The sequence below is a fragment of the Suillus subalutaceus genome (assembly GCF_016647625.1).
Source record: "Suillus subalutaceus strain FC151 chromosome Unknown DFJ58scaffold_139, whole genome shotgun sequence".
NCBI lineage: Eukaryota > Fungi > Basidiomycota > Agaricomycetes > Boletales > Suillaceae > Suillus > Suillus subalutaceus.
In genome coordinates this window covers 1-27624 of record NW_024540388.1, presented here as the reverse complement: position 1 = coordinate 27624, position 27624 = coordinate 1, and the positions used below count along the sequence as shown (strand labels likewise).

General features: G+C 45.8%; 12 protein-coding genes across 12 annotated transcripts; 4 read left to right on the top strand and 8 right to left on the bottom strand.

The window, feature by feature from the left end:
* Nucleotides 1–215: 215 nt before the first annotated feature.
* Nucleotides 216–2420, bottom strand: DFJ58DRAFT_811283 (S-adenosyl-L-methionine-dependent methyltransferase). Its single transcript, XM_041391472.1, has 10 exons — nucleotides 2302–2420; nucleotides 1962–2146; nucleotides 1652–1909; nucleotides 1494–1602; nucleotides 1201–1441; nucleotides 1006–1151; nucleotides 895–959; nucleotides 769–846; nucleotides 533–715; nucleotides 216–481 (listed from the first exon to the last, which is right to left on the bottom strand). Exons 2-10 carry the CDS (start codon nucleotides 2095–2097, stop codon nucleotides 288–290), a joined length of 1410 nt encoding a protein of 469 aa, XP_041238857.1. The 5' UTR covers nucleotides 2098–2146; nucleotides 2302–2420; the 3' UTR covers nucleotides 216–287.
* DFJ58DRAFT_858623 (uncharacterized protein) lies at nucleotides 2361–4826 on the top strand (the record flags this gene model as incomplete). The annotated part of the gene is made up of 12 exons (XM_041393974.1): nucleotides 2361–2490; nucleotides 2535–2591; nucleotides 2645–2673; nucleotides 2721–2738; nucleotides 2792–2797; nucleotides 2851–2900; nucleotides 2957–3256; nucleotides 3311–3389; nucleotides 3440–3522; nucleotides 3570–3687; nucleotides 3736–4065; nucleotides 4118–4826. 12 exons carry the CDS (start codon nucleotides 2361–2363, stop codon nucleotides 4367–4369), a joined length of 1452 nt encoding a protein of 483 aa, XP_041238856.1. The 3' UTR covers nucleotides 4370–4826.
* DFJ58DRAFT_96169 (ThuA-like domain-containing protein) lies at nucleotides 4301–5724 on the bottom strand. Its single transcript, XM_041395649.1, has 8 exons — nucleotides 5418–5724; nucleotides 5242–5361; nucleotides 5154–5191; nucleotides 5025–5098; nucleotides 4904–4977; nucleotides 4797–4847; nucleotides 4655–4749; nucleotides 4301–4604 (listed from the first exon to the last, which is right to left on the bottom strand). Exons 1-8 carry the CDS (start codon nucleotides 5611–5613, stop codon nucleotides 4500–4502), a joined length of 753 nt encoding a protein of 250 aa, XP_041238855.1. The 5' UTR covers nucleotides 5614–5724; the 3' UTR covers nucleotides 4301–4499.
* A 130-nt stretch (nucleotides 5725–5854) lies between these two features.
* DFJ58DRAFT_96238 (uncharacterized protein) lies at nucleotides 5855–6628 on the bottom strand. Its single transcript, XM_041395650.1, has one exon. It carries the CDS (start codon nucleotides 6487–6489, stop codon nucleotides 5908–5910), a length of 582 nt encoding a protein of 193 aa, XP_041238854.1. The 5' UTR covers nucleotides 6490–6628; the 3' UTR covers nucleotides 5855–5907.
* A 447-nt stretch (nucleotides 6629–7075) lies between these two features.
* Nucleotides 7076–9489, top strand: DFJ58DRAFT_96127 (FAD binding domain-containing protein). The gene is made up of 12 exons (XM_041395648.1): nucleotides 7076–7230; nucleotides 7284–7403; nucleotides 7466–7624; nucleotides 7675–7876; nucleotides 7930–8036; nucleotides 8091–8125; nucleotides 8172–8348; nucleotides 8401–8456; nucleotides 8513–8522; nucleotides 8578–8602; nucleotides 8653–8679; nucleotides 8728–9489. Exons 1-12 carry the CDS (start codon nucleotides 7201–7203, stop codon nucleotides 9421–9423), a joined length of 1644 nt encoding a protein of 547 aa, XP_041238853.1. The 5' UTR covers nucleotides 7076–7200; the 3' UTR covers nucleotides 9424–9489.
* Nucleotides 9490–10991: 1502 nt separating this feature from the next.
* On the bottom strand, nucleotides 10992–12217 carry DFJ58DRAFT_845501 (uncharacterized protein; the record flags this gene model as incomplete). Its single annotated transcript, XM_041393158.1, has 6 exons — nucleotides 10992–11185; nucleotides 11261–11311; nucleotides 11348–11661; nucleotides 11713–11858; nucleotides 11911–12045; nucleotides 12098–12217. 6 exons carry the CDS (start codon nucleotides 12215–12217, stop codon nucleotides 10992–10994), a joined length of 960 nt encoding a protein of 319 aa, XP_041238852.1.
* A 2341-nt stretch (nucleotides 12218–14558) lies between these two features.
* On the top strand, nucleotides 14559–15954 carry DFJ58DRAFT_858612 (uncharacterized protein; the record flags this gene model as incomplete). Its single annotated transcript, XM_041393973.1, has 6 exons — nucleotides 14559–14599; nucleotides 14874–14936; nucleotides 15118–15295; nucleotides 15347–15547; nucleotides 15595–15816; nucleotides 15904–15954. 6 exons carry the CDS (start codon nucleotides 14559–14561, stop codon nucleotides 15952–15954), a joined length of 756 nt encoding a protein of 251 aa, XP_041238851.1.
* A 1644-nt stretch (nucleotides 15955–17598) lies between these two features.
* DFJ58DRAFT_733061 (uncharacterized protein) lies at nucleotides 17599–20245 on the bottom strand (the record flags this gene model as incomplete). Its single annotated transcript, XM_041386237.1, has 11 exons — nucleotides 17599–17769; nucleotides 18001–18108; nucleotides 18159–18356; nucleotides 18414–18578; nucleotides 18632–18737; nucleotides 18784–18937; nucleotides 19002–19074; nucleotides 19132–19254; nucleotides 19307–19323; nucleotides 19378–19537; nucleotides 19601–20245. 11 exons carry the CDS (start codon nucleotides 20243–20245, stop codon nucleotides 17599–17601), a joined length of 1920 nt encoding a protein of 639 aa, XP_041238850.1.
* Nucleotides 20246–20300: 55 nt separating this feature from the next.
* On the bottom strand, nucleotides 20301–21619 carry DFJ58DRAFT_733060 (uncharacterized protein; the record flags this gene model as incomplete). Its single annotated transcript, XM_041386236.1, has 4 exons — nucleotides 20301–20705; nucleotides 20755–20802; nucleotides 20853–20949; nucleotides 21534–21619. The coding sequence occupies 4 exons, from the start codon at nucleotides 21617–21619 to the stop codon at nucleotides 20301–20303; spliced, it is 636 nt and encodes a 211-aa protein (XP_041238849.1).
* A 969-nt stretch (nucleotides 21620–22588) lies between these two features.
* DFJ58DRAFT_609770 (uncharacterized protein) lies at nucleotides 22589–23621 on the top strand (the record flags this gene model as incomplete). The annotated part of the gene is made up of 5 exons (XM_041380863.1): nucleotides 22589–22890; nucleotides 22932–23125; nucleotides 23181–23224; nucleotides 23247–23350; nucleotides 23402–23621. Coding segments are annotated over 5 exons (864 nt in total), but the record flags the coding sequence as incomplete, so codon positions are not given.
* A 1441-nt stretch (nucleotides 23622–25062) lies between these two features.
* Nucleotides 25063–26197, bottom strand: DFJ58DRAFT_733058 (uncharacterized protein; the record flags this gene model as incomplete). The annotated part of the gene is made up of 2 exons (XM_041386235.1): nucleotides 25063–25328; nucleotides 26074–26197. The coding sequence occupies 2 exons, from the start codon at nucleotides 26195–26197 to the stop codon at nucleotides 25063–25065; spliced, it is 390 nt and encodes a 129-aa protein (XP_041238847.1).
* Nucleotides 26198–26453: 256 nt separating this feature from the next.
* On the bottom strand, nucleotides 26454–27476 carry DFJ58DRAFT_733057 (uncharacterized protein; the record flags this gene model as incomplete). Its single annotated transcript, XM_041386234.1, has 2 exons — nucleotides 26454–27089; nucleotides 27144–27476. 2 exons carry the CDS (start codon nucleotides 27474–27476, stop codon nucleotides 26454–26456), a joined length of 969 nt encoding a protein of 322 aa, XP_041238846.1.
* Between the last annotated feature and the right edge of the window lie 148 nt (nucleotides 27477–27624).

The window sequence follows — 27624 nt, the reverse complement described above, 5'->3', positions numbered from 1 at the left end:
CTCAATCACCCACTGTTTCGGGGATTTTGAAGAGGAACTAAGAAAGTAACACGCTAAGATGGCTCTTTATAAAATTGAAGAGTCATCACCACTTTGGTGATTCACGCGCGGGCGGGAAACAGTGAGGGATCACCGCAGACACCCTTCCGCATACTCCAAAGGTTGCTGATAGTATACTAAATGTTCACATCGCGCTGGGGACAACGCACGCGGGTGGTCGACAGCTCAAAATATGCTTATATTTTACGGACGACGTGAATGTGTATTAGCAGATCGAGCGCAAGATCTCATTCTGTTTTGACCTTTTTCTTGCGTTTCTTCTTCCTCTTCTCCGGAGCTACTTCCTCAGTTTCCGCTTTCCGCTTCTTCAATGATTCAGTCCGAGGGAGCACAGAATGATGTTCTCGGATGAAACACGAAACGAAAAAGCCGTTTGTGCCATCTTCGCCCGGGGAGCAACGAATTAAGCTGTCCGCGTCACCTGCAAACTCGTATCACTTCAATTCACGTGTCAGGCGGAACGAGTATTTACTTGTGCCCTTCATCTCTTCTGCCTGCCCTCGGCGGTTCCATGTGGGCAGGACGTCGTTCCGAGGTGCAAGTTTGAAATAACTGTTCTTTGCCTCGTCTGACTGAAGGGCATGGCTAATGACATGCTCGTTTTCTGTCGCGTGAATGCTACATGTGGAATAAACGATTTTCTGTACATGGGGAACTAAAGACGAAATGATAAGTCATTTTATATCCACCATTCTCCAAACTACTCACATTTCATGGCATGCTTAATCATCATGAGCTGGAAAGTGGCCAATTTGTTCAACCGGTCTTCTTCCACCGCTTCTATCTCTATGAAAGCATCAGTCCGAGTTGAGCTACAATATACAAGAGACTTGCCATCTTCAAGCAAATAGTCTAGACGATTTACGATACCTGAACCACTGCAGGAGGGATCAAGCAAACTAATAGAAGTGAGTGGAAATCGAGGGTGTTCAGAGTAGGACACACATATGAGTTGCCAGTGAATATTTCGGATGGGAAGGGTCAATCGTGAGAAAATCAGCATTGACAGCTTCTACATTCCGGCAAGCAGCCTTGGCGAGCATCATTTTCAACGTCGAAAAGCGCCTCTTGTCCCTCTCAAAAGCATATAACTACCACAACGTCAAAAGGTTTAGATAAGAAGTGGGGCAAGTTGATTACCTTTCCCTTGTTACCCATGAGTGCGCTCAGATGTGACGTTTTGTTTCCGGGAGCAGCTGTCGCGTCTATTACGACAGCGTTTGGATCGTTACAGGGAGGCGATAGCACAAACGCGGAGAAACACGACGCCTTATCTTGTAGAATAATCCTGCCAGTTTTGTAGGAAGGATCATCGCGAAACTGTAGAGCAGGGTTGAATGCCAGCAGATCTGGTATGTGCTCGTCAATTCCAAACCCTTTGCTGAGAGCGGACGGTATCAGCACTCAGGAACGTCCCAGGACGCAAGGCTGACCTCGACGCAAAGGGACCTTGCAGTTGAAAACCACGCTTGGTATAGGATAATATGGCTTCCTCCGTCGACCACATTGAAGTATTGACACGAACGTAACGAGGGATTTTCGCTGTGAAGATGGTTCACCAAGTGCACATTTCTACCGGCTGTGCTCTGACCTGCTCTGTCGTCACTAGTCTGAGCCAACTCCAGATCAGATTTGACGCCTCGTTTTATTTTGATTCGTTGAAGTTCGCTCTTCAACCTAGTTTTGTGCCTTAAAATTGCTTGTTTGATGGGCCCGTCACCGGCCTGAATACCATTCGCGAGCAGTGTGTCATGCACTAGTACAAGGGCTAAATTCAAAGAATTGATCTTCTTCTTTTCCTCGGTGAGGAGCTTGGATGCCTGGATGACATCGGAGAGGGCAGATTTGTCTGAAGGACGCGTAAATAGTCACATCTAATAACATGATGCATTCCGACTTACATTTGAGTGTTTCGATGACAAGCGCAGCTGTTCTCGATCTGTTATTCTCGGGCAAAGTAGCTAGGATGCCTTTGATGGAGCCTTCTTTTGCATCGAGACGATTAAGTACTTCAGAAGCCTCAAAGTAGAAGTTCATTGTAGGGCACTATGTACAAGTATGAAGGCATTAGTGCCGGGACAAGAACCTAGAGGGAACGGAAGGATAAGCATGAGAATACGAGTGGGGGGTGTTGGAAGAAGTCAGGTTTGAATATTCGTCATTTCTAGGCGAGCCCAGTAAGACAATGTAGATAATGATTGAACATCATTCTGGAGATGAAAAACGAGAACTGCAGCTCACCTAGCTAAAGCCTCTCCCAGTAACATGCACCAAGCTTCAGGCTAAGTAGTAAGCGCTAAATGGAAGTAGAGCTTCGAGAACCAAGTTTTTTTTTTCAAGAGTCAACTATTTCAAACTCCGAAGCGCGTCTTCCCAAAACGCGCGTAAAGTTAACTGCCGTGTTCCTCCATCTCTGGAAAGAAAAAGTTGGTTTAAACTAACATCTCTGCAATTGACTACTGACAATTATGCAGTGCCTGTAGATACCGAGCTTTATGATCTTTTAGGTGTTCCTTCGTCAGCCAGCGAAGGTACGTCCTAGATGCCTTGCTCCGATGCGCTTGTCCTGAACACTTTGCACAAGATGATATCAAAAAGGCCTATCGGAAAAAGGTGCGAGTTCACACTTGATCCATTAATAGACTCTTACACCTTCACAGGCTAAGGAGCATCACCCCGTGAGTTGTTCGGTGCTCGTTCTCCAAAATCGGCTGACCATTGCGTTTGACAGGACAAGGTTTGTTTTTATGCAATTACCCCGGCTGTCGGTCACGATTTTTTATAACCCAGAATCCCAATGACCCTCAGGCTGCTCAGAAATTTCAGGAGATGGCTGCCGCGTCTGTTCCATCTCTTGTTTCCTCAAACTCACCTGACGGCCATGCCTACCTTTTAGCTACGAGATTCTCGGTGATCCAGAGAGCAGAGCACTATACGATGAAAATGGGATGGCTGGACTAGGCCCAGGTTCAGGGGGACCAGGCGGCATGGCTGATGCTGCAGATCTCTTTGCTCAATTCTTCGGTGGTGGCGCAACTTTCTTCGATATTGGTGGAGGGGGGCCTGGAGGGGGAGGCCGCCGACACAAAGGCCAAGATACCGAGGTTCCCTACGATGTTACGCTGGAAGATTTATACAATGGAAAGTCTGTGAAAATGAATATGGAGAGAGAGATTATTTGCAGCACTTGTCAAGGGTATGTGGTGAGAGCCCGTTCTAGATCACCGTTAATCAAGCCCCATCGACTTAGTTCTGGAGCTCGGGGCAACATGAAACCCAAGGAATGCGTCCACTGCGAAGGAAAAGGCTGGACTTTTATCCAAACACAGGTACGAAGCTTCACTACTTTTCGAACATCCTATCAGACATTTCTTTTGAGATTGCCGCTTCACGATATGGCACAGCACGGACGAAATGTACCGAGTGCAACGGTCAAGGCAGTAAGTTAAAAGAGAAAGACCGGTTCGTTCTACTATGCATGTGCATTTGTGATCACTCATGATAGGTAGGTGTAAAAAATGCAAGGGTGAAAAGACAGTAGAAGAAAAGACTCGACAAGAAATTTTCATCGAGAAGGGCATGCCGGATGGACACCGGATTGTCCTTGCAGGCGCAGGTGATCAGCAGGTGGGTGATATGGATTCTTGGATTACGGTGTTGATTGATGCACAACAGCCTGGTATCCCTGCTGGTGACGTGATTTTCAAACTCAAAACTACTCACCACGAGTCTTTTGAGCGCTCAGGCAGCAATTTGTTGACGAATGTCAAGATCACGCTATCCGAAGCACTTCTAGGTTTTTCTCGCATCTTAATTAAGCACCTCGATGGAAGGGGCATTCGGGTCTCCAGTCCACCAGGCAGGATTATCCGGCCCGGAGATTCGATAAAGCTTCGTGGAGAAGGCATGCCCACACACAAACACCCAGATCAGAAAGGCGACTTGTTCATAGTTCTTGACATAGAAATGCCCGATGCCCAATGGCTACAATCCGTGAACAAGCCAGTATGTATGTATACAACTGTAGAGAGTCTTCGCTAATTACTTGATCTTGGAGGCTTTGGAGAGGCTTTTGCCGTCAAAGAAACCCGACATGGACCCAATGCCTGAAATTGTCGATGAAGTCCCATATGAAGAAGGGGATATTGTGGACGTGCGTGCCCGGTCTTTCCCGGCTGGTTCGGACTTCTTTGATCAAGGGTTTGCATCGCAGTTCGGAGAAGGAGACGAAAATGACTGGGAGGACGAAGACGGTGACGACTATGACGATAACAACATGGGAGGCGAGCCAGAGTGCAGACCTCAATGATTATCCCTCTAACGGGAACACGCATATTCCATTCCACCCTCTTAATCACTCCTCTCGCTCTGCATTTACATGTCATTTCCCACGCTGTATACATTTCATCGCTAATCGATACACTGCTCTTGCTTAGGTCTCAGGACGCATTACCGACATTGCCGTTGGCGTTAAATGCTTTCGTGGTCTTCGATTGCAGCACCCACTTGATACCGCCCATGACGTGACCCAAGAAGAGGTCATCCTGAGAAGGTTTTGATTACTTTCAACCCAAGACAAGTATATCAGACTTACGCTCCATATTTCGATACAATGACCGAGCCCAGTGAACCAGCTGCGACCAGCAATGCCGTAGCTTTCAACGCCGGCACCTCGTTCCTGATACCAAGCTGTGACACATCGAGGCGGGTCGATACTGCTTGGGTTAAGTACTCACCAATTGGGTGGGGAGATCCATGGCGCAAAGTCTTCCCTTTCGCCTGAGGATCTTTAAAGTCATTGATTATGGTCAGCCCACACGTCTACTCGGCTTATTAACATTACCTTGGTAGGTTGACTCGTCGGCTGTCAGAAGGACCTTGGCCCCGACGGCACGAGGGTCCGACTCAAAGTTGTACCTTCGAGAAATCAGTGGATTTCAAAAGAGGCTCCTAAACAAGCACACATCTCGTCCAACAAGCGCCATTTATCTGGTAGCATGACGGTACTAGGGTGCGTCTTGTCCAAGACATCCACAGCCTGTAACGACAGCATTCGTGAGCGATTGTGTGCCGCAAAGCCTGCGACGACCTACTGAATCCTGGATCTCAGGGTGGTAGTCGAAATAGGCACCTATGCAAATGTGAAACCTCGAAGCATCGGTTCTTGACGTCTCAGCGTACCAATCTGTCTCCCGAAGAAAGGAGAATCACGAAGGGCGTCTGCGGCGCAGTGAATAGCAAGGAAGTTGCCGCCGAGATTGAAATAGTTCTGTAGAGCGGCCTTCCCTGTATCATCAAGGACTGGTGTAAAGTTATTAATTTCCATTGCACTAGTAGCTCAAGAATGTAGACTGTACCAATGCCGGAGTTGTTCAAGAATAAGATGGCATCATATTGAGATAAGTTCTCATCTGTGAACTTTGACTTGTCCTCCGTGAAGTCAAACTTTACGTCGAGGGCAGTTTCCTTGGCTTTGAGAGCCTCAATGGAAGCCTCGATGCTGTCGTGTCTGAATCCGGCCGTAGCGGAGTAGGCGAGTATGCGAGGAGGCATTGTGGAAGTGTCTGGTTAGGGCGTGGACACATGTATATTGTGGTTTCATGCTTTAGGAATGCATCCCACAGGAGATAAGCCTTATTTTACCCTTGCTCAGTATGATAACCTATTTATTTCATTTGTAGGAATATTAGTGGTCGATTAGTTCAACGTGGGAGATGAGCCTGCCTTGGGCCACATGGCTGACAAGCGCAACAGGGCGTCGACTTGACATTAACACGGGACTCACTACGGATGCAATTGAGCTGGTATTAATGGCCATAGGGTATGCATGGACAGTCAAGAGTGACTTCATAAAGGAGCTAGTATGCTATAGCGGTAGGACAGCCGATTACACGTCTGTTTATCTAGATCTGTGAACGCATGATTCAAGTTTGCGGCAGTCGAAAAAGATTGCATGAAGTCGATCACAATCCTTGACGGGATACATAGTGAAAGGGATGCGCCCAACGCGAGAAATGCAATAAAATGAATTAGCCAAGGAAACCGAGGATGCTGGATAGAGAAAGAGAACACCGCGTCCGCTAACGCTGGGCCAGAAGTGCGCACAATCGAGATGATCATCTGTGAAAACTCATTGGCCGCACCCAGATACCGTCGATTAGGTGTCGCAGTTGCGATGAACATGAAGACGCATGCCGCACAAGAACCCATGAGTCGAGAAACTTTACTAAGAGCGTATCGAAGGCCAAGTTCATGTTTGCTCCAGGTGCGAGCTGGCCGGCGACAAGTAGCCATACAGTCGTCATAGGTCCTCTCCTTTGAGCAAGAGCGTTGATGACTGGGAATTGGAATGCCAAAGGCAACACTACAGACATATGACTTTTTGCCAGGGCGAGCATGCAACGGGGGAAAGAAGAATATCTGGAACATGCCGTTGGGAATCCCGAAAGCTGAGAGTATATTGCTGATGCGAGGAGGATCAAGTCCCGTGTTTCAAAGAACAAGAGCTGAGTTGAATGAATAGCGATATCCATCATTGAATATTGAAGGCCAGAGTCATGTATCCGGGTGCGGCAACGATTGCACTGGAAACGTAGTCCGAACTGAAATAAAGATTATTATATAATCATCCTGCTAATGATGCGCCCTCACTTGGCCCTCACCATTCCGAATATCCAATTGATGAGGACCAACTTGTAACTCTGAGTCTCCAGCTCGCATTGGCAGGTTCAGTACGAGAACCCTTCTACCTGAGGCCTGACTCGTGCTCGAGCAATCATCAAATGCATCGAGGGGATATCTGTTTTTATTGCTCATTACCAGGCACTTGCAAGTGATGTTCAGAACCAAACCCGGTACCGCGCGCTAGCTTACATTTCGCTTGTCAGCTAAACAAACGATATGAAAACGTTCAAGTGGACCGTCTAGTCAGCCTTATGGAGTATCTGGTGAGCGTTTTGACAAATCATCTCATGTGTAACGCGTAACGTCAGCAACTGAAGGATGCTAGCCACATCATAACCGTAGTGCCGTTCTGATCGGCTTCACTCCTATGTTTTAACGAACTGCTTCCCTCATGCTTATCGAAATCCTTGGAATTCAAACCAACTAATCCTCTTGCCAGCTTTGTGACCGCCACATATGAACTCTGTTCATCATCCCGTGCTAGTCGTAAGTGATCTGCCTATGACACATGTTTGCAGCCCAGCTGAATTCCTTGTTAGGTGGGCGCTGGGCCAGTGGGTCTGGTAGCAGCGTTGACGCTTCTCCAAAATGGTATCCCAGTTCGTATCATCGATAAAGACCTCCACCATCGCATCGGACAGCGTGGTGCTGGAATATGGGTTTGTCACACATCCACTTATAATATCGCCCCGTGGTCTCACTGAATGCATTATCTATGTAGCCGCGCTCCCTTGAACTCTACAACTTCCTGGACGTTTCAGAAGTTAATGGTCTGGGAAAACCAGCCCCTCCCACCCGTTCATACAAGCCCGGGACGTTGGAACCTCTGAAAGACTCATCGATAGCCCCGCAAATGGAACCCAGTCCAGCAATACCATTCGTGGGAAACATCGTCGCTTGATCAAACCTTCATGCTCATTCGGTTTTTAGCACGGCCTCAAATTGATGGGTCAACAGCTCCTAGATGTGATTTTGCGACGCCACCTAGAGAAGTTCTCTTGTTATGTCGAGATGGGCACCGAACTGCGCTCGTTCGAGCAGTCCGATGAGGGCGTCACCGTTATTCTAGCAAGGAACGGCATATCAGAGACTGTTGATACTAAATGGATCATCGGCGCTGATGGTGCTAAAAGTAAGACGCAGTTAAATCCATCGGGATAAACGAGACTGAAGGTAGTTTTGCAGGCGTCGTGCGCAAGGAACTTGGGCTCACATTTTTGGGCTCGACTAGAGACGATGTCCGGATTGTGACCGGGGATATCCGTTTGAAGGGCATTGGCCTCGATAGAGCGGTACGTCCACTTTCTACGTATTCGATGGATAACTGTTCTAATGCAGTCTTGAAGTATTGGCACCGAATTGGAAACTTTAATGAACGAGGGTATGTTGAATTGAGGCTCGGAGACGTGTATATTGACGATGTGCAGCCTTTTATTGCGTCCAACAGACGAAGTTGGCGAAGACGGCTGGCAATTTTTCCTCTACGGCCACGAACTAGACATACCGAGGATCGCTCAGAGCGAAGAGCTTGTTTTCGAGACCATCGCTTCGTTAATACCAACAGAGATTACATTCACCAAGGTGGTTTGGATGAGCGACTTCCGGTGCGTTTTGTATTTTTGTCCGTGTCCATGCACGTTCATCGGTTTGTTCCAGGGCCAATATCCGGATGGTGAATAAGTTTAGCGAGGGTCGAGTGTTCGTTGCGGGCGGTAAGTGGTTCTGTTTGAGATGTGTGTGGCCGTGCTCATGCATGTTGTTGTACTAGATGCTGCACAGTATGTCTATCTTTGAACGCCTTCTTCGCAAACTGCTGCTAACACATATCCAAAGCGTCCACAGCCCAATTGGTGGTCAGGTATGGTTGAGCCGATTGTTGATGATACCTGCTCATTTGTCTATGAACAGGGACTCAATTCAGGTGTACAAGATGCAGTGAGTCAGGTGGATGTAACATGTGTGTTATAACTAACCGCGCGTCAGTTCAATCTAGGATGGAAACTTGCGCTCGTTCAGAAAGGGTTGGCTGACAGATCTCTTCTCGAGACATACAGCGCCGAGCGTCTGCCTGTGATCTCCGAGATGCTCGGGGTGACCACCTCGATTCTCGATAAGACAATATCATCTGGAGACCTGTCACTCGGACGAAGTCCCATCCTTTACATGCTCGGCATCAACTGTCGATTCAGTACCATTGTACTCGATGAATTTGTGACTTCAGTTGAGGGGAGGCCTATCAACGCATACAGAGTGCTAGACGAGGGGCATCTGGAGGCTGGGGACAGGGCGCCTGATGCGTCCAATATGCTGCAGTTGGGGTGCGAGCCTGACGAGACGACACTTTTTAGTTTGTACAGACCCTGGTACCATACAATGCTTGTATTTGCGCCGAGTCTCGCTGATGCTACCCCAATCTTGGGTGCATTGGAAGCATACAACCAAAGTGTCGTGCGATCGGCAGTCGTTCTGCCATCATCAGCATCAGTGACGCCTGTCGCATCGCCTGCTGACTTCGTTCTTCAAGTTGTTGATCGTGAGGGCTATGCTTATTCGGCTTACCTCATGAAAGCTGGCCAGACGAAGGTGTTTGTGGTACGGCCGGACGGGGTGATTGGGGCTATCGTTCATGGTGCAGAAGGCGTGAGGAAGTATTTCTCAAAAATATTTTGTGGGGCGTAGTAGTGGCCTGAATATTCATTCTTTACTTACAATTTTACAAGCACAACTTATTCCTGTATATCTTCGTCCAATGTAGCGTATCGCGCTTGTAACTAAAAATGACTCTTATGCGCAAGATTCAAGGACGGACTTAATGATCGGACCCGGATCTGAAGGTCCTTCAAGTTGATAGGCCCAACAAAAACATGGACGCCGATCCAAAATTGAACGCTATGGTCAAACATGCGCAATGATCTTCAGCCTCAATACCAGTGCAATCCGCAGCATTGATGACATCCAATTCACGGATTTTGTGGATCATGCGCATCGGAGAAGACCCTCCGGAAATCGACAGAATCTCGCACTCCGAGTGATGGCGGAGACCACAAACTTCGACGACATCATGGACTTTCTCTCCCCACCACATATTCTCGAAGACGTTGAAATCAGTGCATTCCTTTCCCATCTCAACGTCTATGTCGATGAATTCAACCTCAAATCATTGCCGGGCGATTTTCGTAAGTATCGCAACTGATATTAATCACACATTCCACTCCGATGGGTTAATATTGCAAGGTAGTCGGGGGTGTGTTCTTATGTGTTCAATGAAGTCTGCTCAGCTTAGTCTGAACTGAAATAAGATTCTTATATGATGTTGCGCCCTCGCTATCCATTTGATGAGGGTGTGGCTACCAAGTAGCTCCGAGTCTCCACCCTAGCTCGCATTGACAGGTTCAGTATGAGTGCCGGAACCCTTCTACCTGAGGCCTGACTTGGGCTTGAGCAAATTATCTGATGCATCAGAGGATATCTTGTCTTTCTACATAAGATGGTGTTTGAAGTACCCCAGTATTTGTGACAGTGCCGCGTCACAGCGGCGTCACATAATAAGCAGTGCCGCGTCACGGCGCGTCACGACCGCGCCCATCCGGCCATCACCGAAATTCCCCAACTCGGATTTTTTTTTTATAAAAAAAAAAACAAAAAAAAACAAAAACAAAAAAAGGGTTGATAAGGGCTGACCAGGACGTGCAAGGTCGCAAAAGGTGCACCAGGCATATCAGCGCACGGAAGGTGGGGGAAACAACATATAAGATCAGGTTGAGAAACTCGATTGTAGGTAAGATGACGAAGGTTGGGTAAGTAACTCCTACCTTAGCGTGGATTTTGAGCTTAGAAGCATTGGTATGCCCATATTAAGTACTTATATGTTCTGATCTGGCGATGAATTCTGATAAGACCATTTCATTTCAGTATTGTAATACATGGTATGAGCAGACAGTAAAAGTACACCTAAGAGTGGAACATGCATGATGCACCAAAGCTTCTCTAATAGCGGACATGCACCAAAGCTTCTGAAGGAGACTTGGTATGACAACAACAACAAGAGGGAAACATGCGATGATTGGACATCAGACAGCAGTTTGAATGTGAATTGCAAATGAGAGGTGGGACGACGGCAAGAGCGAAACATGCGACGAGTGGACAGCAGCTTGAATATTACAAATGAGACAGATGGATGAGAAAGACACATCCTGAGTGAGAAAAATCAGCGTCGACAATGAGACAAAATGGACGATCATTACAGATCATTTTCTTCCCCTCCTTTTCTTCAGTGCGCTAGTGGATTTAGCAGTCTTGCTGCTGGCCTTGGGTTGAGCTTTTTGGGGCAATCTTCGAACTGGAGCCTCAACTTCCTCTGCGTTGGATTCCGTAAGTGGGCTTTCCGGTTGAGCTGACTTCTGTTTCTTGCGGGGAAGTGGTGTGGATGCCTCGGATGGTGCTGTGTGAACAGGATGTGACTTTGAAGTTGAGGGAGCAGCTGCAGGTGAGCATGGGGCTTGCACCTGGGGCTTACTAGCCACACCCTGACGTGGCTTGGGACGTGGCTTGGGAGCCAGGGGAGCAACTGCAGGTGAGCATGAGGCTTGCACCTGGGACTTACTACTAGCCACAGGGTGATCCAGTTTTGAAGCTGGGTGAGCAGGTGAAGAGGAATGTGGAGTAGGAGAAGATGAGGCTGACAGGCTTGGGTCCTTGTGAGTATGCAGCCGTGGAGGAAGCACCTCTGAGTCAATACTTGATGGAGCAGGCGGTGGTGGAGCAGGTTTCACTGTGCTTGCGAGATTTGCAGACCGAAGAGCAAATTGTTTGCACATCAATGCAACGTCGTCTTCATCTTTGTCCAAGTCTCTGACATCTGAGGTTGCAGAGGTCGAGAGGGCAGCAGCGCGTCCAGCCTTGTCTGTGAATAATTTTCTTAAAAAGAAAAGTGATCAGTGAATGTACTACAAGAACATTTAGATGTACAGGTTGTAGTGTTGTAGTGTTGCTGTTGCCCATGCTTTGTCTGGCAGATTGTGAATGACGTCGATGATCCTGTAATAAAACTTTCGATATGAGAATTTACTGTCCTCTGTGGTCCATTTGTCACGAGAAGTGATTGCTGAGCGTGCCTATTGTGGAAGACAAATAAATCAGTGAGTTGTGTGCTACATAATGACTCACCTGGACAGCTGCATAAGCAATATTTTCAGCCTCTGCCATCATCATTCTGTGGATTACAGCATTGCAAGAATTAGAGACATGGAAGTCATCTCCAGCAAGTGCAGACGAGGGACTGGTAAGTACATGTTTCATAACCTTGAGCAAGGTGAGTGGTCTGTTGTTGAGAGATCAACACATGGAAACTCACACATTCAACTAGAAATCCTTCAAACAGGCCATCCTGTACATTCATTGGGTTGAAGGCCTCCCCTGCCACTCCAGCGGCTCCGGCCCTATGAGACAGTGCGGGCCAAGCTCGCGCATCCATGTTGATGGCTCCAGCCTCGAGTTTGGCTTTAGTGCTGGTCGGGTGATATGAGTATTTGAACACACCAAAAAAAAGTATGTACACTGAGGGGTCCTTTTAATATTCAGAAAGGAATTTGATAGGACACAACATGCATGCCAGTTGTGGGTGGTTGAGACCCATCTTGGCACATGATTCCTTGCTTTCAGGGAAGACAGAAGGCTTGAGACCCTTGCCATCGAAGGTAGCATATCGTGTGATGCTCCTTTTCAGGTGAGCTGCGTCTTCAGATCGTACTTGTCCAATCAAGTATTGCATCTGCACAGTCGTTAGTCAACTAAAAGGTGCATATATGCGCACAGTACATTGTCGAGAATCTCCTGTAGCTCATTAGACTTCTTTCGATCACCTTTAATAAGTTCTTGGAGATAAGGTGTGCCAGCAATAGTCTTCTTGTAGGTTCAGAGGATCTGGTTCTGTGCGTCCTTCGATCTAGTAGCTGTTAGTCATACAGCTATGAAACACGACAAAGATTACTTACATATTGGACAGAAGATTACTGTGTGCCTCATCCACATCAGAGTCGTCGTCAGATTGAGCACGTGCGTCCTTGATTAGAGGTGCAATGCGGAACACCATCAGGAAGGTGTGTTTTTGCCATAACAGGTATTTGTTCCTACAAGTAGCTGCTAACAGCTACTGAGACCTGCCAAGAGTCACTAAGTGCTATTGCCAGATGTCATGAAATTTTTTCACTTGAAGTGTATATACTATACTACTATCAATTACTAATGAAAGTTGTAGTCCTCATCAAGGGGAGTCTATCCACAGTCTCATGACGTCAATAGAGTGAAATCCTAGTGAGTTATTAGCAAAATACTAGAAAGTGATGTGTTCAAGAAAGTTCAGGCACACCAAATATTAGTTGGTTGAAAATTTTCCCACGATCTACCCTAGTCATTCCTTATCATTCGAAATCCTAGTCACTATTAAGCAATCATAGTTTTAATAAGCAAAACATGGTCACATGACTTGTGTGCCTGAACTTTCTTGAACACATCACTTTCTAGCATTTTGCTAATAACTCACTAGGATCTTACTCTATTGACGTCATGAGACTATGGATAGACTTCCCTTGATAATGTCTATAACTTTCATTTTGGTTGAAAACTTTCCCACGGTTTACCCTAGTTGTTCCTTATTCTTGGCTTAATCAAAAGGACTTAGACGAATTTTTGCAATTGTGATGATATAAGCACAAACACAAACAAACATGAATAATGTCTAACGTCTCTTCTCTTTCTTATTTTCTCTCTTTCTTACCTTTTGGTTTCATTTTGTTCTCTTCACTGATAACTGTAGGCACTGTGGGAAACAGTGAGCAGGAGGGCGGGAGGCGCTAAAGTAACTGGGTTACTTTCCCGCCCATCAACAGTGAGCAAGCATAGGTCTTTTTTGTGAGTTTTTCTAATGTTTTTATTTCTTTCTTGCTCTCATTCACACTCTTCCCTTGGCAATTTCTGATCTTTTTGTCATTTGGTGAGTCCACTCTTCTTTCCTTTGTTTTTCTCTGACACTCAGGCTCTGCTCCTGCTCCTGCCCCTTTTTCGCTCTCCTCTCTCTCTCCAGCTCTCTGCACCTGCACTTGTTTTCACTCTTCCTTCTGCTCTTGCTCCTGCTCTCACTCCTACACCTGCTCCTGTTGTGGCTTTTGGTAAGTTTTTTTATCTCTCTCTCCGGTTCTCTCTCTAACCCTCTTTTGCTAGCTATCTCCCTTCTTCTTCTCCTAGTATTCCTCAAAATTCAAGTTTTTGACTTTTTGGTAAGATCTCTTAGATATTGTAGTTAGTATTATATGCCCATGTATTAGTTAGTGTGAATATACTTGAATTTTCGCTTTCTGTTTTGTGTCATAATGCCAACAAATAGCTACTAAGAGCTATAATGCCAAGGTCATTGGAATTTTTTGACTTGTCCATTATAGCTACTAGGAGCAATTATAGCCATTATAAGAAAATATGCCACTATTATGAGGGCTATAGAAGGGACTTGTCAATAATTGGCATTTATGCTATAAGAGCTATTAGGAGCTATAATGGCAAGTACACATTTTCCTGATGTCACATCCTTCAGTATACAGAACATGTTGATCAATCCCTTGAGGGATCCATCGAGCGAAGTTCAGACATTGATCACATGGTGTTATAGCACCCCTTCCTGCATGGTTAGAATGATATCCATGAGTGTTGATATTACTTACTTTTCCTCCTTTCTATGGCTAAAATAAAATATAAAGTCAATATATGCGTGTATATATGCCAGGAACTCATGATCGTGGGCATTTAGATGACTTGGCTTTCAGATGCAGCTTTGTTTCGACTTTCTCTTCTTCCTCATCAGAAGGTTTGTGCTTCTGCTTACTGAGTTTTGATGGTTGTGGGGGTGAATTGGACTTGTGCTTGCATTTCCCGAGTTTCACAGGCTCTGGAGAAGATTCGAATGAAGTCTCAGATTTCTTACCACATATGCATATGAATCTGATGATTCAGAGAGGGCAGACGAGCTTGAAGACGCACCAGCACGACAACGCACTGACATGATGATGGTATGACTTAAGGGTTAGGGCATGGGACTGATATGATTAAGTTCTGAATGTTTGTTTATGTTGATGTGATAGGTCACATGATTATATGCACTATATGTGCAACAAGAAGTACAAAGTTAATTCTACAGTTACAATGTGAGTTCCCCACCCGAAATGTTTGGAACGACGCTTGTCTACCAGCTTGCCACCAATATTTCATCCGGAAGGATGTGAACAGAGTTATCCGTGACAATCCTGCTCTACTAGATCCCAACACACCTCTCTGCGACTAGATGGAGGCTCTTTTTCTCAAACCTCTCCGGTGGCTTCGAATCAGATTACACGGGTGTCCACCTTTGTTGTTTGTCGTCGATGCCCTTGATGAATGCATATTGGAACACGAGCTTGCTGATCTCATTCTTTCCCTCACATGGGCTCTTCATGACCCAGATCTACCCGTGATCCACGTTCTGCTCACAAGTCGCTTGGAATCACATATTAGCAAAGTCTTCAATGTCAGTACTTCCATCTCTTATCTCTCGCAAGCTGTCTGACCTCTTTGACAGTTCTTGAAGGAACTTGGGCCAGGCTGCTCACAAGTCACTTGGAATCCCATATCTCTAAAGCCTTTCAGAAGGAAGAGGTGTTTCATTGTGGCATCTACGTCTATGATGATGAAGTTCATTATCGATGATGAAGACAATGATCCCCATGATCGGTTACAGCTGATGCTCCAACTCACGAGCTCACTGCTACCAGGAACAGAGGTGTACAAGTTATACAATTGTATCTTCTCTACGCTGACCCCAAGTAGGCTTACATGCACTTGTCCATTGTTGCCGCTCTTGCAGACCCTCTTCCCATCTCGCAAATCTCGTCACTTCTTGGCCCTGGTTTGGGCAGGGATGTGCAGACAATGCTGATACAGCTATGGTCTGTCATGGATATCCCTACAGACAGCACTCACCCTGTGAATATCTATCACTCATCCGTTCACAACTACATTTTCGACCCCTCCAACTGCAGCCTCCCTCAAGTATGCGATATCACATCACCCCACTCCCTACTCGCACATTCGTCTCTCCGCTTGATGACAGAGATTATGTTCCACTTTACTCAACAGCACAGGATGTCAAGCAGCTTAGGCTGCAATGAGGCTGACTCTGACTGCTGACAGTCATTAATTCTTGCACATTTCAACAAGTGTTTTGATTCCCACCTTATGTTTGTGGCCTCCTTCTCATTTTCATCTGTCACTAACATTCATTTTATTTTACCAGGTGGGTCTTTTGGTTCCAACAACAGCGCGCTCCAGGAGTTCCTTGTCAGTGAACTACCAGAGATATTGACTATATTTCAGTCACATTAGTCTTGTTCTTGCTGTTCTGGTTCGGAAGATGCACTTATCCCATCAACCTTGCAGTCGCCTCCTGTACCATCAACCACGCACTCTGTCATATTCATCTCAATTTTTGACATCACACGTACGAACCACAGCCTTCGACAAGAAGCTCGTGAAAGAAGTGGAATTGTTCTTTGACCATGAGCGGCTGTTTTTCTGGCTCAAGTCACTCTCCCTGATCAATGCACTCAGCAGTGCAGGCCCTGCCCTACAGGGCCATCCCAAATTCAAAGTTGTCTCGTCGACTGCAATTGACGTACGGAGGTTCATTCAAGTCTTCGGCAGCATGATTTTACACAGCACCGGCTGTTCAAACCGTGCTCAGGGGGCACACAAAACCAGTTACTTCAGTCTCAGTCTCATTCTCGCCGGATGGCACTTGCATTGTCACTGGTTCAAGGGATGAGACTGTTCGGCTGTGGGATGCAGGGATGGGGAAGCCAGTCAGTGAGCCCTTGTGGGGGCACACTGATAGAATTACATCAGTCTCGTTCTCACCAGATGGAACTCACATTGTCACTGGATCTCTCAAGCTCATATGCTTGCCATTTTTAATGAACTGCTTGTATTAATACAAATATGTGTTATAATCATTGCTAGAGCGCACTATATCCTGCCTGAGCAAGGAAATCATCATCCAGCTCCTCATCAGAGTCTGGAATAACTTTGTCTAGATTGTCCTCATCCTGCGGTGATTCATTATGCCCATCCTCATCATCATCATTCTCATCCTTGTCATTGTCACTCTGGTCAGACTCAAGGACTTCATCTAGATCTCCTTCAGCCATATCAAAATCTTCCTCGTCACTTGAGTCACTTGCTGCAGCATCCTGTGGAGTAGGCACACCATCACGCTGCAAGAACTTGTCCCATTCTCATGTGATTTTATGACACCACCGCAGAATCTCATAAACATGTCACGATCGACAAACCTATTAATGAGAGTAAGACACCGTGCTGAGAATAAAACAATGTGACTTACATGTTGACATAAAAACATTGCCAGTCTTCATCAGCCTCTTCATCACGATGAACAAACAAAGGTCCAAGATACTGTGTTGTGCGCTTGTAAGCGTAGGCAGGAATCAAGTGTACCCCATGGATCACTTGATCAGGATTGACAAAGCCAGAATCAACATCTGGATTACTGGTGTCATTGGTGATAAAACCGATGCGATGGAGGCATTTGTTTGAGAAACCAGCCAGAAAGGACATGTCCCGTCCAAACCAGCGCATGAAAAGAACATCCATACACCTCAAGGTCAAAGGTGCATTGTCACCACCATAGAACCAAACATTGACATGAAATATGCAGATTAGTTGGGCATACCAGTAAGGATGCCTTTCATCATCATTCTCGTGCAAGAGAACCATAAGATCAGCGTGAGTCCTGGGGTTAATACAATCTTGCTCCCTTCATAGATCATAGGTTGTGTAATTGATCTGTAGGATACTATGCTCATGGATCTTGTTGTAGGCCAGGACCACAAGATCTCGGTCTGCATCAGAGAAGTCATGTTCATCACCTGAATAATTGATACCCTGGAGATGAGCAAGGAGATGATCCTTGAGTTGGGGGATGAAGTTCTGATGGGCACATCCAATTAGTACATATATAAAAGAACACGTAAAAGAAAAATGAACTGTTTTGGCAGAATCACCATCGTCAAAATCGCTTAACCAGCCAGTGAGGTGGTGGGATGCCCTAGGATATTTTGAAATATGATAGTGGTCGGAGGGGGGGGGGGTGCATTGACGCCTTCATGATTGTCTCGACCTTAGAGATATGACCCTATCTACTTGAGCAATGATCCTCACAATTAGACGAGTTCGTGCCTCTTGAACGACCATGTTCTTCAGCAGTGTCTTCTTATTTTTTGGTGTCCTGGGATACCAGCATTTAGCACACCAATGCTGCAACTCGCCCTATGAGAATGCTAGTGAGTACTAACTCAACAATCAATTGCCACACTCACTAGTTGTGTTGAGTAGTTATCAGTTGTCCCCATCAGTTGGATTGTGTTGGGATAATCTCCGAGCGCATGATATTTGTAAGTTTGAAGGTTAAGTTTCTGGACCTTTGGACCAGATGACTGTCCCTTCCCTTTTTGCTTGGAAGATTGTCCTTGCTTGGTGCTCAGAGCAGCTTCACACTGGCCTTGTGAAGCATACTCCTGGGGAAGTTCAGTAGTGTGGTAGTACTCACAGGTAGTATTCCGGAATTGTCGAACTGTCTTCCCAAGAGTGACAGTAGCATGGTCAAAGAAGGAAAGGGTATTGTCAGTGTGCATGTGAAGCTTGGCAAAAGCATGCCAAGTGGCTAAGTCGAAAAGTAGGTCCGAGACCATCAAATTGTGAACTCCAGGTAGCAGACCCTCAAATACAGGAAGAGCACACTAGCAGTCCATGATATCAGAAATGTGAGATACAAACAAATCTGTCAAATTACCTGAAGAAGGTCTTTGAAATCTCGAGCCACTAGTCGCTTCATAGCTGAGGCATTTGTACAAAATTGTCGAATAGTGCTGCGACCAAAAGTGGGGATCATCCAATAGCTTCAGACATGGTTAGATTAGTGAACTTGTTAATGTGAGTACTTACTGCTCATTCAAATCTTGAATTGCTCTACCACCTTGAGCATGGAGAATGCACAAGAGGTGAATGAAAATATGCTTCCAAATGCCAAGTTCAAATTCATGCAGAAGATCAATCACAAAGATGATGAAGACATTGAAGTCAAATGGTCCCAACTGAACTGAGAATACATTCTGTTTCAATTTATTAAGCATCAGTCTCAAAACACCAGAAAAGATCAATACTCATGTGGATAGGGACATAAGATTCACCATTGAGAAGACTTTTGATGTGAGCACCATCAACGGATGCACCCGACTGAAAAATAAGCCTTCAAGCATCTTCTACACAATGTCGGTGACGTTCATTGTCTACCCACTGCCTAGTCTCACGGCATTTCATGTCAAGCTTGGTTCCCATATCGGGAACATCAGATTTCTTGATGAGACAATGTGGGCACAGACACTGGCCCAAAAACTTAATAGTTGCGAGAAGAACCTACAAGAAGCTAGTAAGCATGCAAGAAAACAATTGAAGAAAACAATTTGACTCGCTTCTCCAGATAATCTGCAGAATATGAGAAAAATCAAGGGAAAACACGACATGTGATTCCGTTGCTACAATGAATGACTACTCCATGCTCATATGCGTGCATGAAGTCCCTGTCGAGTAACAGCTGCCAGATCGATTGAACAAGTTCACGCTTGAGAAATGTGTGGACCTGGTCCATTGTGCCTTTGCCAAAGATGTTAACATATATGTCTTGGAGATTATCAGGAAGCTGCAGTATATATATATATCTTATATCAATGATCATACAAATTGTCGTTAAGATCGAACACACCAAGGGAATGTAGGCCATGTGGTGACATGCAGACCATGTTGGCTTCCCTCGAGTGTACTTAGATTGGTTGCCAAAGTACAGGTAAAATGGCCATAACGAGGCGTCTCCGAAACTGGCAAGATGGGTCACATCGGACCACATCATGAGAGGGGCCAGTACATGTTCGAGGTCATCATCTGGTTCACGAGGAAGGGCATTGATCTCCACATAGGCACCAAGCATGGCAGGTGAGGAGTATGCTTCAGAGTAGACTTGGACTGTTTTGGTGTCAGAGACCTTCCAGTACTCCGAATAGGGAGTCATGTGGAATGTCTTGGCAATGTCATCCTCGAATGTTGAGCGGATGATTGACATTATTGAGCGGTGATAAATGCCTGGCACCTCGAGTTCTGGTGCATGTTTCTCAGATGGCCATGTCTGGTGTTCTTTTGGGAGGCGTATTTTGACTGTTGACTGACACCAGCCAAATTCTTCTCGCAGTGGATTTGTCTTGTCTTGCAGGTATTCATCCATTAGTTTGGACTTGCGAGCACAATTGAAGCCAGGGATATCCTCCAATGTGAAGTCTGGGTGCTGATGGAAGTGAGCTAGTTGGTTAACTTCGGCATCAGACTTCTCGTTGGTTCCAGTATAGCGCCAAGTCATCATTAACCCGCATGTTGGATTGGTAAATGGATCAAAAATATGATCATTATCCACATCAGGAGGAGTGAATAGACACATGTGTGTTGGATGACTCTGTCGCCCGTTCTCCTTCTAGCGTTGGTGCATCTGTGCAATTGATGAGAGATGAGTCATTGGGGGGAATAAATGTGGGGCGTGTCGGGTAGATTCGATATAGTCCCATAGAATCGGGCTCTGTCTTGAATGACTCAGCCAATGGTTGGTTGATAGATGGCAAACCTTTGTCAGAAGGCTGTGATAGAGGTCGGGGAGGAGACGGGTGATTCTCAGCTTGCTGCCGTGGCATGTGTGCCAGGGGTATATCTGAGCCAGGAAGGTAGTCAACAAATCGTCGAGGCATACGGATAGCACACCCCAAACGTTTTGAAACAACGGGTGGGGATGGGGTGGGCAGAAGTGCCTGGCCTGCAACAGGTGCGTCCTAAAAGAAATTACTATGGATACACGCAGATAACTAAACATGAACTTACATCGTCAAATGTAAGTGCCTGACCTGAAGGCCCTGCAAGAGGTGCGTCCTGAAAAATTGCTATGAATACAGGCGCATAGTCGTTAAAAACCAACTTACATTGTCAAACAGAATGTCCTGATCAAGGTCGATGTAGTCGAGTTCTTGCTCATCAATGGGGGTAGCTACACGAGCCTTCTTATCACGAAGCTTGTCTCTTGCTCATGATTTCCGCTTTTTCTCCTGTTTTTGATGAATTGAGTCCAAGGTGAAGGCAAGATTTTCCTCGCATTTCGAAGCATGAGCAGAGAGCTGTTTCTGTGTCTTGAAAGTTCTTTTACAAATGCAGCAGGGAAGATCCATGTGGTAGTAGTGAAGTCTGCAGTAAAAGTTGAGAATATAAAGGACAGGGAATTAATGCACATGTCTGGATTGCTACTCTGAGTCGGAGCTTGTGTTCTGCAGTGATAAGGTCAGAACACAAAGGACAGGGAATTAACACACATGTCTGGAGTGCTACTCTGAGTCGGAGCTTGTGTTCTGCAGCAATAAGGTCAGAACACAAAGGACAGGAAACCAGCTTGCCTCTATGATGAGTTATCCTTGAGAAGAGGAAAGGTTGGTTCCATCTGTGGAGATAAGGTAAGGATGTTAAGCATGGTGAATGAGTCACTCACAGCTCACCTTCAGATGCCTGGTGAGTTCCATATCCAAGTCACAGGTGGTTGGTCAACCGGCAGTAAGCACAATAGATCCTCAAGTTTGTGGTTGTACTCAAACTGGAGGGTCTATTGAGCTTACCGCATAGATATGATGTGAGATGAGGCGGTGTCGACTTGGAGTATGAGGGCATGAAAAACAACCTGTTGTGTGACACTATGTGACATGTTGGTCGGTCTATGGTAAGAACATATCTGGGGAGCATGGACAATATCTGAACTTACCAGTGGCACACCAGTCTTGTAGAAACCTTACATGTTTATGAGTATGTTGTGGTATAGCTGATGAGTGAGGCATTCAGCCTGCGAGCAGTTGTGAGCACGTCATCATCACACCTAATCGAGTCATTGGGGCTCGCAAGATTGTGGCGCAGGGAAGTGTCCGCATAAGGCAGTCTTCAGATTTCTGGAATTTAGTATATTGCTGATGTGAGGAGGATCAAGTCCCATGTTTCAAGAAACAAGAGCTGAGTTGAATGAATAGCAATGTCTATCATTGGATGTTGAATATTGAAGGCCAGAGTCATGCATTATCCAGGTGCGGCAACGATTGCACTGGGAAAGTAGTCCGAACTGAAATAAGATTCTTATATAATCATCCTGCTAATGTTGCGTCCTCACCATTCTGAATATCCAATTGATGAGGACCACTCCGAGGAGGGCATCTGGGATCTCAGAATTTCGGCCCGTTCGTCCCATTCGCCTGTTCGCCCCATGCAATTCAACATCACATAATCAACAGGTAAATTGAAGACAAGTACAAGTATTAATAATATATAATATGTGAATATGAATATTTTATTTGACCCCACATAATATAATACTGCTGCTCGTCACATGATGGCAAGCCACATGGCACTTTTTCCTTGAGTGGTGATGTCACTCGAGGAAAAAGTGCCATGTGGCATTCTCCCTTCAAATATACTGTGTAGTTGTGCCTAGAACTATATTGTGTCAATGTACATCTCTGTTGTTTGTTTGCATCTATTACTGTAATTCAAGTGAGGAAACACCCGAAGGTGTTCAGAACGCTTGTATAATATATATTATGCAAGTACCCATTTGTACTTTGAGTGGCAAACAGTGACCACACATGAGAAACAGCGACAAGGCTACAGAATATTGCAAACTATCATCATGGACAATCAGGACCAGCTTCTGCAGCTCTTGCAGTGTGCTGACCTATCTAGGCTGAAGATGTCACTGGCTGCTATTTTCCGCTTCATTAGTCTGGCAACTAGCCTCAAGAATGATATCCTTTTGGTGCAGCTTGGAGACCAGGATGTCGATGAACCACCTGCTAATCTCTCACTAAGCCTTTCTTGTTTCCTCTCTGCTAGCTGTGATATATCTATGGACAACATTCCTACATTCTGGTTTGCACTAAAGCATATCATTTGGAATGAAGACTGCTTTGGCATCAATGATCACCTTCCGATGTTTTCACTATATGGACGCAAGCATGGGATCAGTGTGTAAGATCAGTAGTATTGTTGTACAATACTGATGTGTTAATGCCAGCACCACGTACCCTGTATCTACCCAGTCAAACTTGCACTACACCTGGCTGCTTGAACTGCAGAAAATTAATGATTGCAAACCAATGGCCAGCTGTGCTGTATACACTTGCCCATGGCCCCATTGCCACCTATTCAGTAGATCTGAAATGTGAAGGTATGTACAACAATTGATCCAAACTTTCTGTGCGCTACTAACATAAGCTAATCAGTTTATAATATCAACTTTCATCACTCCTTTCAGGTTGATCACAAGGTACCCCCGGGCTGAACGCAAGCGTACATACTATGGCAATGTTCCTGGCATCATTCACATTGGAGGCCACCAGTTTGTTGAGACAGCTGTTGTACATATGTGGCGCTCACAATGCCTTCTCTCCTGGTGAGCCTCAGGCTTATCTTGCACCCCCCAGCCTTACTGACAGAGTAACAGGACATCTATGTCTAATTGTGCTCGTCTATACAATGCTACTCTCTCAACAGGCGCTTCTCCTCCTCCTAACTTCCCTTTTGGATTTGAGGTCACCGGCAACCATGTATGGAGTGGAATTGTCCAGTTGTCCCTCATAGAAGACCTGGGGTTGTGTGAAGAGACTTTGACTGTGCGCCATGGTGGTGATCACAAAGACTGCTTTACACAAGCCATCCAAGCTCGAAACTTGCGCATCCAAATGTACGGCCAAGAGGAGCTACACTACTATTGTTCAAAATGCACAATTATCTATGATGACAATGGCAATGGGATCCCAACTAGCAAGCTATCTGTTGTCGTCATGGATGGTGTCACTGTTGGTCACCCATGTTGCGGAGTTCATAACTGCCATGACCCACTTCTCAATAACCATGACCGCTTTTGTCTCAGGCACTTGTCGCTCATCAATACCTGTGCCATCATTGGGTGCAACTGCATGGTTGTCCCCTCGATGAAAACATGTGACATGCCCACCCACCAAGCAGTCAAGAAGGCTTACACTGAACAGGGTCAAGCTCGCTTTCAGCTTCAAGAGCGGCTCCAGTGCACTTTTGTTGCTACCCCACCGGACTCTATTCCGGAGGAGGAGTATCATGAGGAGGAGTTTCATGTTGATATGCAGGGACTGAGGCAACAACCTCACAACGGCCAACAGCAAGACTTCATGCACAGTTTGGACGCAAACACACTCACAATGAGCAACTGATCATTTCCCCTTGTGGAATGATCCTAGCACGAGAAACATTCTTTGGTGCAGAGGGTGTGGCAAGCGTCATTGTGAGTATGTTTCTGCGACATGAGAATCATCCTATATATTATCAATGTCAGGAAATGATCAAACACGTGTTCCGTGATGAGACCATCAAACCAGGTCACATATTCTATGATAATAACTGCACCCTTTCTTACATGGTCCACAATGATCTGTACTTTCAAAATGTTGGCCTCTCAGTTGATGTGTTTCATTTCAAATGCAAGCACTCGGAAGAAGACCAATGGTGCCAGGAACATTGCAATCCCGCATTTTTTGACGAGTTGAAGGGCACGAATAACACATGGTTGTTCAACTCATCATTAGCTGAACAAACCAATGTGTGGTTCGGAGGTTACCATTCTATATGTCGTGAGATGACTGCTGATTGTTATGCTTTCTTTTTGGACAAGATGATTATTCAGAAGAACCATCTCTTGAAAGTAAAGTTAGCTGCCCAAGGACGGTCTCCTGGAAACTGGCCTTTGTAGCACATACTAGTATACACTGCACTTGATAATGATAACATCCATGCAGCCGACTCGATGATATTGGCACCACTATAGAGTATGATCAGCCAGGTTTCCTAAGCAGGTTGCTGTGTGTAGTCGCACTTGAGATTTTCTCAAGAGAGCTCATCGAACCAATAAGCAGTTTAAACAACTTTGCTTGAATCATACAAATATAAAGATACTGACATTCAAAATGGGTATAATTCAGTGGCCACAATTTCAAAAGAGCGAGGTCGAGGTATCATTACAAGATACAATGAGTTACAAATCAATAGCAATACTAAGTAAGTTACAAAACAAAAATGAACCATGGACAATAAACGATGAACTAGAATGAATGTCGGTCAATTAGTCTGTAGCTAGCCATGCAGGCATGCAAGGCACTTCCTGGCAGCCTTGACCTCCCCCCCTGGTGCATGGTTCTCCTTCATAAACTTCGAGTACAGACCATCATCAGTCTTTCCCGCTTCAATGATCTCCACACGAGATGAGGGGGGAGCAGCTTTCCAGCGCTTGAGGTGATCACTGAAAGTTGATGCACAGAAGCGCACATTGGGACCATACACTTCCTCAAACATCATCTTCAGGCTTCTCCCGTCATCAATGATTGCAGCTTCAAAGACATCTGCAACCTCACATGTATAAAAGCTTTTTGGCCAGGTGCACTTGAGAATGAAGGAATTGACATCAATAGGGTCACCAGCCATCAGACCAGTAGGTGATGTTGTGAAGGTGTTGAGGCGATCTCAACCTGGCTGGGCTGATATGAAATATCTAAAATGCTCAACCAGTATAAGTGAGTCTTGGCTCTGCCTAGCTGCTATACTCGCAGAATGCAAGAACATTCGACCCTAAAGGGGACTGCTACTGAACACAGAACCAGATGAATGAAAGACCCTTGTAGTGTGATGGATGCACAAAAGCGTGAGAAGAAAAGCGAAGTGAGCGCGAAGCGCAAGAGAGCGCACTAAGGTAAGCGCGAGCATGAGAAAGTGAGCGCTAAGGCGCGCATTGTGCAGGAGAATACCAGATGAGGAAACGGATAAGGAAACAGATGTGCAAAGCAAGTGCAAATGCAGAGCGAGTGTTATAACGAGCGCGGATAATAGTCTAGTATAGCCGGATAATGATAACCATTGGAATACAAAGTGCACCCAAGTGGTGACTACTACTTTAAAGTAAAACCCAATAGCGAGGGAAGTACAGCAAAGGGGAGTAATAATGATGGAGTAGTAAGTCAGCAAACTTTATACTATGGAAATCGCATTGGAAGTGGAAGGGATAGGAGCAGTAAGCACTATGAATACGTAATGACATGTAATAGTGCTGCAATGCTTGTTACAAACCACGAGGCGAGGGATATGACGTACCAATGAGGCGCATGGACATAGACGGATGTTCCTGGATGATAGGTGATGCAGGGCGCTTAAGCGTGAGAAAGCGCGCAAGGTGCGCATGTGGGAATGCTGCGCGTTGTGTGGGAATGCTGCGCATTGTGTGGGATGCTGCGCGTTGTGTGGGAAAGTATCGCGCCTCTGGCGCGTTTCATGGGAAAGCTGCACATGATATGTGGAATGACTAGAGACATGATAGAAGTCGAATATAGCTGATGGTGCAAGTCATGCAGTGATGCCCAGTTGTCCTGAGTCGTGATATAGGCTATATATGTGTCATATCAGCCTGCAGAAACACAAGTCTCTACAGCGTCATCAGATTCATCCAAAGTGAGTTCAATAGTGCCCAGTGAATGTCATTCAGCTTTCACAATGGAGGGACAGAACACGCCACCAGTCTCGAGAAGGCTATCATCAGATGCGTCTAAAGTAAGGTCGATGGTGCGCAGTGAGTGTTCCACCTTAATGGCAGGAGGGTGTGATGATCCTTCAACATCAGTATGTATACAGTTGGTAGGACCATGCTGGTCCTGATGGCAGGCGGCAGTCTTGCGTTTGCCGGGGGCAATGACTTCGTCTGAGTAATCCAAACTGCTAGAGACCTTGATTACTGACACTAGTTTCTTGGAGGATGCCAGCTTTAATAGATCACGGTTATTGGCATGGCGTACAGATGCATGCTCAGCTTGGAGATTGGTTCGGATGTTTGGGGCACCAGCTTCACTGGCAGTACAGCCATGAAAGATGGTATCGAAGTTGGGCATGACAGAGACACCAACATTGCATATGAAGATATGATGTGCATTGAGAGTGATGACATGGCCCTGGAAAATATTGACCCATCTGCTTCTTGCTGCGTTATAGTACTGCAGCATGGAGGAGCCATCCTCGCCAGTAGTCAAGCCTAGAGCAGAAATGATGGCAGCATTCATCTGGAGCTGGGGATAGGTAAACCCATCCTGAACCTCAAACATCTCAGCCTCATCACCATCCTATAAGATAACTATTGTGAGAAGTGTGTGATGACTGTGGCTTTGAGTACCTACCTTAGACCAGCCATAGGCATGGATGGTGTTGGCCACACATCGTACAAGGTCACACTGTTCAGCATCTCGCGCTTTCTTCTGCTGAAGAATCAGCTCTTGTTCGGCATAACATTGTGTGAAGACTGGTGGAAGTTGTGATGGATGGCGAGAATTCGCAAGCATGTCAATATCTTCAGAAGCACGAGCCTTACCCTTCCTGTTCACCTTGGAGCGTGCAATAGGAAGGTTGGACGGTCTGGCAGAGGGTTCTTGAGTGGCTGCAGGGGTCACAGATGGTGGTGGGAGGGTGGCATGAGGGAATTCATGGGGTAAGGATGGGGTAGGAGCATGCATCTCTAGGTCTGGGGTAGGTCAAATTGAATCTGGGGTGTTAGATGGAGTTGTTGAATTACCATGGTGAGGATTCATTGGGACTACCAATAATGCAGGATCAATGGCAGTGAAGCGTTGACGCTCAGCTGGAGATAGCTTATGCTTCTTG

Coding starts and splice junctions, on each gene's coding strand:
- DFJ58DRAFT_811283 (XM_041391472.1), bottom strand. CDS start 2,097: ATGAACTTCTACTTTGAGGCTTCTGAAGTACTTAATCGTCTCGATGCA. Junction 1,152..1,200: donor TCATGGGTAACAAGGGAAAG/GTAATCAACTTG, acceptor ACGTTGTGGTAG/TTATATGCTTTTGAGAGGGA. Junction 482..532: donor AGAAGAGATGAAGGGCACAA/GTAAATACTCGT, acceptor ACGAGTTTGCAG/GTGACGCGGACAGCTTAATT.
- DFJ58DRAFT_96238 (XM_041395650.1), bottom strand. CDS start 6,489: ATGTTCCAGATATTCTTCTTTCCCCCGTTGCATGCTCGCCCTGGCAAA.
- DFJ58DRAFT_96169 (XM_041395649.1), bottom strand. CDS start 5,613: ATGCCTCCTCGCATACTCGCCTACTCCGCTACGGCCGGATTCAGACAC. Junction 5,192..5,241: donor TTTCTTCGGGAGACAGATTG/GTACGCTGAGAC, acceptor ACATTTGCATAG/GTGCCTATTTCGACTACCAC. Junction 5,099..5,153: donor ACCCTGAGATCCAGGATTCA/GTAGGTCGTCGC, acceptor CTGTCGTTACAG/GCTGTGGATGTCTTGGACAA.
- DFJ58DRAFT_96127 (XM_041395648.1), top strand. CDS start 7,201: ATGAACTCTGTTCATCATCCCGTGCTAGTC. Junction 8,126..8,171: donor GGAAACTTTAATGAACGAGG/GTATGTTGAATT, acceptor GACGATGTGCAG/CCTTTTATTGCGTCCAACAG. Junction 8,349..8,400: donor GTTTGGATGAGCGACTTCCG/GTGCGTTTTGTA, acceptor GGTTTGTTCCAG/GGCCAATATCCGGATGGTGA.